Raw genomic sequence first — 10,352 nt, forward strand, 5'->3', positions numbered from 1 at the left:
CTGCAACACCCATGCAATTCTTCACCCTAATCTTCTTGATTCTTTTCTTTTTCTCTAAATTCAACCACTTACAAACGGGATGATTCAGAGCAAAGCAGAGCAGATCGGGAAGATTGGATCAAAGCAAAGCAAACGCAAATGGGTACAAACTCCATTTGAAAGATTTTGCTATATTCTGATTTTTTTTTTTGTTTTGCATTTTGAGGAATTCTAATTTGCAAGGGATTGATTTTTTTTTTTTTTTCCTTAGCTGATTTGGGAATTTATTATAGATTTTTTTGTATTTGGATTTGGAAATTTGTTATTGAGAGGAATATTTTGATGTTTTTTTTTTTTTGTTTTGCATTTTGAGGAATCCTAATTTGCAAGGGATTGACTTTTTTTTTTCCCTTAGCTGATTTGGGAATTTGTTATAGATTTTTTTGTGTTTGGATTTGGAAATTTGTTATTGAGAGGAATGAGGAACTGTGCGTAGACGAAGACATGAGCATCCTTTATTCTTTGGGTTAATTTGGTAATTGCCCAACTCACCCAACGGATATATCAAAACGTGCATAGACTTTTGGCAAAAATGGAATTCTGAGACTCCAAAATGGAATTGTGCGTTCTCTTCACAAGTATAAAATGCAACTTTTTGGAAAAAGTTGCGTTTTATACTAACCAAATGCACTTAAAGGGCTGGCTTATTTCAAAATGTGACTTTTGGGCTGAAAAAGTTGAAACAAACGGGCATTTAAGCAGAAAGGCAACTTCTTGGAAGGTACACATAAAATACCATTCCATCCTTACTTTTATTATTTTATACCCAAAAAAAAAAAAAATTTACTAAATTTGTTTCATTTATTTATTTCATCTTTCACTTGGGCTTTGGTTTCCAACTATCTCCCAATAGTGTTATTAGAATATTTGTGTTACGTGACTCTATCAGTTAGATCTACACAGTTTCCTTTTAAATTGGTATGGGCATATAATATACTACAAAGACTAAAGTAATACTTAGACGTGTATACTGTATAGATTTTTGTACATTGCTAATTCAATATTAATCACAAAATATTTTTAAAAAAATGATAATTTAAAATTTTATTTATGCAGTTAGTTTTTTAGGCCTAAATTTATTATGTTCTTGATATCAATTAATTACTTTCTATAAAAAAATTCTAATTAACTATGAATATATATTTAAAATATTAAGTCATTTTCGTATGTCCTTTTATTTATTTTTTTTAGTTATACAGTGTTATTTATTACCTATTTATGATTACATTTTTTTTAAATGATTCCAATGCCTGTTGTGGATAGTTATAGCCATCGACCCATCTCCTCACGAGCATTCCATGCATCTATGCTACGTTGCTAACTATTTTTCTTTTTAAAGTCTTAATAGTAACTATATAAACTCAAATATAATGCTTTTTTTTTCCTTCCAAACTCATTCAGTAATTTAACCCATGCATCACACTGGTTAAATGACTAGTGTGTATATATATATGTGTGTGTGTGTGTGTGTGTGTGTGTGTGTGTGTGTTTCAAATAAAAATTACCTATTCTTTACATGATATCCGGCAAGATCGGCCACATGACTCAAAGCAGCTTTCCATGTTTCCACCTTCTCCTTGAAATGTTTTTCATGTTTAACAAGTGAAAAAGTTCCTATTTGTTTTCGCACATCAGATGGATCCACATTGTAAAAAATAGGGAAAACTGTTATTTCCTTTTTTGTCTCGCAGTCAATGATCTCTACAAGTTCATCTAAGCACCAAGTGGAAAATGCATAATTTTCTGAGAGAATGACTATGGCAAATTTGGATTCTTTGATCGCTCTAAGGAGTTCTGGTTTAATAGTTTTTCCTTTCTCAAGTTTTTGATCGTCCTTAAAAGTGTTAATGCCCTTCTCTACTAATGCATAATATATAAAGTCCGTAGCAGTATTGCGAGTGTCCTCACCACTGAAACTCAGGAAAACATCATACGTCCATTTGCTAGTAGAAGAAATAGAAGAACTTGGGAAAGATGATGAACTTGAAGCCATTGAATCAAGGAATAGATCTGCATGGAAAAAAAAAATCAATTAGAACTGAAGAAAAATTGAAAAGAAAATAAATTATGAAAGAAGAAAAACTATTTGATGCAATGGTTTGAATCTTTCCCTTCATCAGATGAGTCAAACATTACCCCCTTTTTTTGTTCCTTATGAGAAAGAGAACCACAAATAAAGTCACACTGTTCAGAACTCAGGGGCAAGTGTTGGGTATGTACGGCAAAGATGGTCTAGGTACAGATAATTTTTTTTCCCAAGCCAACAGCAGAGCAAAGTAGACATTGTTCATAAAACCATGGCTATAACAAAGGAACAAGACAGAGAAACTTCTAAAATAAAAAAAAATAAAAACAAAAAAAGTAGCATTAAAGCTATACTTGAGTAGAGAGTAAAAAAAGAGGCATAAATAAACAAGCATTCACAGCCAAGTGAGCCAAGGTCTCAGTAAACACAATACAAAAAATGGAGGAACATGGAAAAAACAAAAAATATAAAAAAAAACCCAACAAATGGAGGGGCTGATTTTGGGCCTCACCGGAAACAAAAATCGGTGAACGGAGCTGTGTATATCTCGGGCTAAAGGTGCTAATCAGCGGAATTGGAGCTCTGCTTCAGTTATTGAAGTGTGCTGTGGGTTTGGAAGAAGGAAAAGGGAATGTGAGATGAAAGTAGTGAACAAGCATGGGTAGTTGAGGAAGTTCTTACAAAATATTCGTTAAAACCTTTTATATTATGTTTAGTTGCACTGGATGAGAGGAAGTAGAAAATGGGAAAATTGATAGAAGCTGGGGATTCCTCACATTTTTCCAAATTTTGTTTCTGTCCGATTTGAAAGAAAAAAGAGAAATGATTAACCTTTTATACAAGATTACTCTTGTACCCTCGTAAAAGTATAAAAAAGTTATGAATATTTTTGTAAAATTACTTTTAATTCTTCCTAATGAATTATTCATTTATAATTTACAAAAAATAAAAAAATAAAATAATTTTTTAGCATTATTTTTTCCTTCGGTTTTTTTTTTTTTCAATTCTATTCCCTTAATTTTTTTTCCCTTTCTTTAAACATAGTGTTAATTTTAGAGAGTAATTGAAAATTTCACACCCCCTTCATAATATTGTATTGTGGTGGACCTCACACAGATTCACGAGTCTTATAGCTGAATATTGAAAAAAATTGAGTTTATTGGTGATATAGGTACTGTTGAAAGTTATTTGGAAAAATGAGGAAAGAGAGTGAATTTCGGCAACGGTGTTGCCGAAATTGCAAGAAAAAGTATGAGAGAGAGTAAAGATAAGTGATGTGATGGAGGAGGGAGAAAAAATTGAATTTCGGTAATGAGATAACCGAAATTCTTGCTGCCCAAGTGAGTGTGAAGTTCCCGAAGTGCTAGTGCTATGTGGAGTGCCCAAAGGGAAACCAATTGTGGCAACCAAGTTGCCAAAATTGTAGGGAAGGGAGGAGAGAGAAAATATGAATTGTGGCAACCAAGTTGCTGAAAATGGGAGGGGGAAAAAAAAAAAAGAATTGTGGCAACCAAGTTGCCGAAATCTTGGGGAGGAATTTAAAAAAAAAAATTGTGGCAATTGATTTGTGACGATGGCATTGCCAAAATGGAGGGAAAAAAATTTGTGGTTGATTTGTGGCATTTTATATAACTAAAATTGATTCCCTAATTATTATAACACATAATAAATAATTAGGCGTAAATGCATTTTTAATCCCTACATTTTGATTTTTTTTTTTCCATTTTAGTCCCTACATTTTATTTTTACCACTTTTAATCTCTAAACCAATTAACGTGGGACATTTAAGTCCTTAAAGCACCATTCCGTTACTATCCAACTCACAAATTCTCCTCACACAAATGCATACGTGGAAGCCCTACTAAAAAACAAATTTGAATGACAATTGAAATCCACAACTTAGGCGCAGAGTTTCCTTGTATGGATTGTGTTACAAAGGCCCTGTTTGGCAGGTGTGTTCTAACACACATTTTCACATTTTAAACAACATTACACACATTTTTATATACTTTTTCACCCACACGTATATAAAAAACACTCAAACAACATTACTCAAACTCCTCTATACATTTGTTCACGCGCATTCTACTGTTTACATGCCTAAATTTACTGTTCAGGTCTGATGAAAAAAAGAGAGAGAGAGAGAGAGACATGTGAAGCACAAAATGCCCTTCCTAAATGCTCACTTTACGTCACTTTGCTTCTTTTGTTAGCTTGCGTCAGCCAAATAAGATGGGTAGGTCAGGTCATAGGTGTAAGTAATTACTTGGTGTGAAAAGTTTTCTTTCTCATAAAAAAAAAAAAATCAATTGTCCCTTCAAAGCGTTAATGTCTCAAAAACACTCAAACAACATTACTCAAACTACTCTATACACTTGTTTACGCGCATTCCACCGTTCACATACCTAAATTTACTGTTTATGTCTCATGAAAAAATAAAAAAAAAAAGAGAAGAGAGACATGTGAAGCACAGAATGCGCTTCCCAAATGCTCACCTTATGTCATTTTGCTTCTTTTGTTAGCTTGCGTCAGCCAAATAAGATGGGTAGGTCAGGTCATAGGTGTAAGTAATTACTAGGTGTGAAAAGTTTTCTTTCTCAAAAAAAAAAAAAAAAAGATCAATTGTCCCGTCAAAGCGTTAATGTCTCAAAGTCTCAAACGACTCTTTTTAATCCATGAAATAGTGACTATGCAACTTTTCTATCATCTATGATATGTAGTGCAAAGTGACATAATGGGTCTCAAAATGCAAATTTCCTATAACGGATATTATTTTTACCTATTAAATTATTGTTTCCCAAACTAGGAAATGGCACTTTGGAATTTAGATGGACTCCACATGGTACTCATGATAGCATGTGATAGTTGATTGTATTAGGACCCAATATGTGACAAGTTTCACATCAACTTTTCTGCCCCATCAATATGTGGCATTAGCAAGAACAAAGAGCGAGGGAGAGGGAGAAAAGCTCAGATTTTTATAGAGAAGAGATAAGTATCAATAGAAAATGTCAGCAAAGGATAGAGATAAGATTCACTGAGATTTCAAGAGAGAGAGAGAGAGAAGATTATGTTACAATAAAAAATAGGCGAAAAACTCATTTTCGTCCCTACATTTTCACGCGATTTCCACTTTGATCTCTGTTTTTTTTTTCCATTGCTTTTAATTCTTATCCTGAAAAATGCGTCTCGTTTTAGTCATTTCCATTAGTGCCCTAACGGCCCCATCTTACGTGGTAGATAGAACTATTAAAATAATAATAATAAATTTTATTTTGACATTAAAAATGCCACATCAGCATTTAAATTAAAAAAATTAATTTATTAATTTTAATTAAATAAAAAAATAAAAAACAGAATTAAAAATAAAAAATCACATGAATTGATATCTAAGTGTGTCTTGAACGAGAACAAGAAGAACATAATCCCAGATCTAAAAATACAAACCCAAAAATTAAAATCCAGAAATTAAAATTTTCAAAATCACAATTTTCTCAACCCAGCAAAATCATCAAATCCTAAAGCCCCAAAGTACCAAATCAATCCAAAAATATAACAAATCCAAACAAAAAAAAAAATCTCAAACTCAGAAAAACCCATCAACCATCACGTCTGAAGCAAGCCATGAACCTAGGGACAATCACAGTGACCAAACCCACCAAAAAATCACAAACCCATACATTCCGAGCAAGAATCAGAAGCGCAAGCACTAGAAGAAGCAAAGGTTGAGGCTTTAGCTGAGGATGAAGATGAAGAAGAGTCACTGTCTGGGACGCCTTGGGAAGACGAAGAGATAGTGACCCATGAAAGATTCGAACCCGAAGAAGAAGAAGACGACCCGAATACCCACGAGAAGGAGCCGGGTATGGAAGAGTCAAAGTTCCGAGAAAGTCAACAACGAAAGCCTGAGAGAGAAAGAGAAAGCTCAGTGTTACTAGATTGCTTGCTTCTAATGATGTGTGAGCCAAAGATTTCCATGGAGGTATCCAAAGAAACCTGGGTTTGGTCACTGTGATTGTTCCTGGGTTCGTGGCTTGCTTCAGATGTGGTGGTTGATGGGTTTTTCTGAGACTTTCTTTGTTTAGATTTGTTGTGTTGTATTTTTGGATTGATTTGGTACTTTGGGTATTTAGGATTTGATGATTTTGCTGGGTTTGAGAAAATGGTGGTTTTGAAATTTTTAATTTTTGGATTTTAATTTCTGGGTTTGTGTTCTTAGATCTAGGTTTGTATTCTTAGATCTAGGTTTGTATTCTTATTGTTCTTGTTCAAAACACACTTAAATCTCAAATTATATGATTTTTTATTTTTAATTCTGTTTTTATTTTTTATTTAATTTAAATGTTGATGTGGCATTTTTTAATGCCAAAATAAAATTTTTTATTATTATCTTAATAGTTCCATCTGCCACATAGGACGGGGCCGTTAGGGCACTGACGGAAAGGAATAAAATGATATACATTTTTCAAGATAAGGACTAAAAACGGTGGAAAAAAAAGATAGGAACCAAAATGAAAATTGCGTGAAAATGCAGAGACGAAAATGGGTTTTTTGCCTAAAAAATATTTAAATAATATGTTGGTCATAGACTCACGAGTACAATGAGAAAAATGGAACATGTGAAACAAGAAAGATTAAAAATATAAAATAAAGTTGGATTTTTGTTTTTATGATTTTTGTTTTAATGTTTTAGAAATCAGATGTGTGGCTGTCGTTAGAGAACTTAATGGGCAGGCGGGCTAATGGGAAAAGAGAAAAATTAGAATTGATGGTCTGTACTTTGTTTGACCATGGTGAAATTTATTAAACATCAGCGGTTGAAAACTATCTCTAAAAAAAAGTTTGTTGTGGTTTGTAAGATATGTTTATTCGGCTTTTTGTTTAGGACTAACCTAATTTTTGTGAGGCATGTTGTGGATTCAACTATGTAGTTGGCACCCCTTTCCCTCTCCCTTGTGTGTGTGTTTGTTTCTCAAAAAAAGAAAAAAAAATTGTGTAGTTGGATGTATCCCTAGCATTATTCATAAGCTAATATTGATGATTTATTGTTGCTAACCTCTAAAGTTGATGTCATAATTTATAAAAATCTTAAAATTAAAATTTGAAAAATCACCAAAATTAGTATTAGTTTATTGCAAATCTCAAATTGCATCTACAGATATAAGATTACGATGCGAATAAATGTGATGAAATTTTATCAGCTTTACGTTAAGCATTGTCCCCCTTTTAGGTTTGTACCCCGACTCCGTCCCTGTGCATTGATACACAGTCCAAGATGTATTGTCGGATGCTAATGATTTGTGTGGTACGCCAAGAGTTATTCGTTGAAAGTACAATAATTTAGTATTGTCGGATACCAAACCAAATGATCATATCAAAACTTAAAAGCAAATCAAATTCAAGAAGTGAGAAAGAAAATATTGTTAGATAAGAGAATTGAAACAAGATATACGGCTTGTTCATATTGAGGAGAGTCAGATTGGTTTTCAAAGTTGGGTCACTAATGCACGTGACCAGGTCACATCAGCTCGAATGCGTGGCAAGCAATGAAAATGTTAGATGTTTGAATAAAAGACAATAAAGAAACCTTGCTAAACGTGGTGAGGCTTTTGATTAACCTTCACTATATAAACTGGTGAAAAGTCTTTTGAAGAAAATCGAACTCTGAGCATATGATAAACATTATAGTTTAAACCAGTACGTGCATGCCAAACTAGTATGGTATTAACATCATCCAAATTCTTAAGCACTAATCTTATGGGAAATTAACTTCAATAAAAGTTGCTATGGTCTATGGATCACATGGATGCTCAGTTGTTCTGCTTGTGCAGTCAAAATGCTTGAAAATTAAAGGCTCTCTAGTCCAGTCTATGAAAATTGATTAAGGCTCCTTCATCCATGTAACCTTGTCTGAGAGGAATAAGAACTTACATGGAAAAAGAAGGAAATAAAAAAGGACGAGATAAATTGAAAGATAAAAGAACAAGTCATTTAATTTCATGCAAAATTAGATAAGAGAATTGAAACAAGATATACGGCTTGTTCATACTGAGGAGAGTCAGATTGGTTTTCAACGTTGGGTCACTAATGCAAGTGACCAGGTCATATCAGCTCGAATGCGTGGCAAGCAATGAAAATGTTAGATGTTTGAATAAAAGACAATAAAGAAACCTTGCTAAACGTGGTGAGGCTTTTGATTAACCTTCACTATATAAACTGGTGAAAAGTCTTTTGAAGAAAATTGAACTCTGAGCATATGGTAAACATTATAGTTTAAACCAGTACGTGCATGCCAAACTAGTACGGTATTAAGATCATCCAAATTCCTAACCCTTTTAAGCCCTAATCTTATGGGAAATTAACTTCAATAAAGTTGCTATTGTCTATAGATCACATGGATGCTCAGTTGTTCTGCTTGTGCAGTCAAAATGCTTGAAAATTAAAGGCTCTCTAGTCTAGTCTATGAAAATTGATTAAGGCTCCTTCATCCATGTAACCTTGTCTGAGAGGAATAAATACTTACATGGAAAAAGAAGGAAATAAAAAAGGACGAGATAAACTGAAAGATAAAAGAACAAATCATTTTCATGCAAAATTCAATCAGTTGTCACATCTACAAAGTAGAGAGAGTACATCAATCATATGGGACTCTTGTTTGTTCTTTGCATGGGAACCGAACCAATTTTCACCAACCACAGTACGAGAGTGTTGGATTTGAACCAAATCTACTCATTATTCAAGTCTTTAAGGGCAAATATGTAATTAAAGCCCTCATTATGAAAAGACGTTAACACCCTTCCTTCGCAAACCAATTTTCTATCTCATCAAACCAATTCGCCAAGCTCACCACTCACACGTTAGCATTTACAATAAGAATCTATATTTCTATCTTCTCACTCGTGTAAAATTTTTGGTATATTTTATAATAAGAATCTTTTTTTTTTACACGGAAATTTTTTCAAAAATTCCACATTAAATTATTTATTCTACAATATATTTCAATAAAATATTTATTCGTTATTTATATTTTATTATTTTTTCTAATGGTTAGTGTGCTACATTGATGTATGAGTTAAAAAAAAATATAGGATAACAATTGAATAATATAAATCATATGATAGAAAGATGAGGTATACACTATTACTATAACACTTATACTTTTTATACAATTATGCAAAGATTGATGAAACAAACTTCATCAAACTTGCATATAGGTCAATTTTTGTAAATTTTTTCACTTTTTGTATTTTAGCTTCATTGATGGAATTGCTTTCGCTGGGCACCTAAGCGGTGAAATCAAACTTAGTCTGTATTCACAACCAAAAAAAACCAATTGTACCACTTAGCAAAAACAAAAATTGCTAATATTCAACTTGAGCATTGATTTTTTTTTTTCCCAACTATGTTAGAAATTTCTTCATAGGAATACGATGGATTGAATAATGAATGTGGCCATGTGTGACTTGCAAGACCTGTCAATCCGTCAAGCACGTCACAAAGGAACGTTGAATGTGGCCATGTAGAAAAAAACCAATTGATGACTATCTGAGACACTCTTCATTACGCTTTTCCAAGTAATTGTATTGGCGGGATCATGATAGTGACAAGGGTCACTTGCACGTGGAGTGTGGACCTTGGTTACAAAGTCTAGCAATCGTTTAATTCACTCAATATCTATCTTAGACATAAAAATCAAATAAATATGAATAATGTTAGAGACACTTACAAATTGCTAATGTAATGAGTAATTATTGATAAAAGAAAAAAAATGATATTAATAGTATGTCTAGATGAATACCAATAAGAGTTCCTCCAAAAAAAAGAGATGAATACCAATAAGAAATTGATCACATTAATATTTTGTAGAAATATTGTAAAATAGTTTATAACTGTAACATTACTCAATAAATATATCTCATGCAAAAATTTCGTTTATTTTAATATAAAATTTTATTTCTTTTTTGACCATTTTTCAAAAACATTCACATAATAATATATTTTTTATTTTTTTAAAATTTAAAATTTATTTAATTATTTCTCTCTCATTTCGTACATCCATCAAACAGCATTCCACAACTAAAAATTAAAACCTTATCAACACCAATATTCTTAAACAATAACGTGGGTTTTGGTCTTTTGGGTGTAGATTACGAATTTATTAATCTTAAAAAAAAAAAAATTGTCCTTGCTGATAATAATCAATTGAAGCATTAATTTTTTTTTTCCTACTATATTAAAAATTTCTTCATAGGAATAAGATGGATTGGACTATAGTTGGCAATGGAAA

At 32.3% G+C, this 10,352-nt stretch overlaps 1 protein-coding gene across 1 annotated transcript; it reads right to left on the reverse strand.

The window, feature by feature from the left end:
- Nucleotides 1–1,544: 1,544 nt before the first annotated feature.
- LOC115973488 (TMV resistance protein N-like) lies at nucleotides 1,545–2,032 on the reverse strand (the record flags this gene model as incomplete). Its single annotated transcript, XM_031093750.1, has 1 exon — nucleotides 1,545–2,032. A coding segment is annotated over exon 1 (488 nt), but the record flags the coding sequence as incomplete, so codon positions are not given.
- Nucleotides 2,033–10,352: the final 8,320 nt, after the last annotated feature.

This window comes from Quercus lobata, unplaced genomic scaffold (genome assembly GCF_001633185.2).
Source record: "Quercus lobata isolate SW786 unplaced genomic scaffold, ValleyOak3.0 Primary Assembly Scq3eQI_322, whole genome shotgun sequence".
NCBI lineage: Eukaryota > Viridiplantae > Streptophyta > Magnoliopsida > Fagales > Fagaceae > Quercus > Quercus lobata.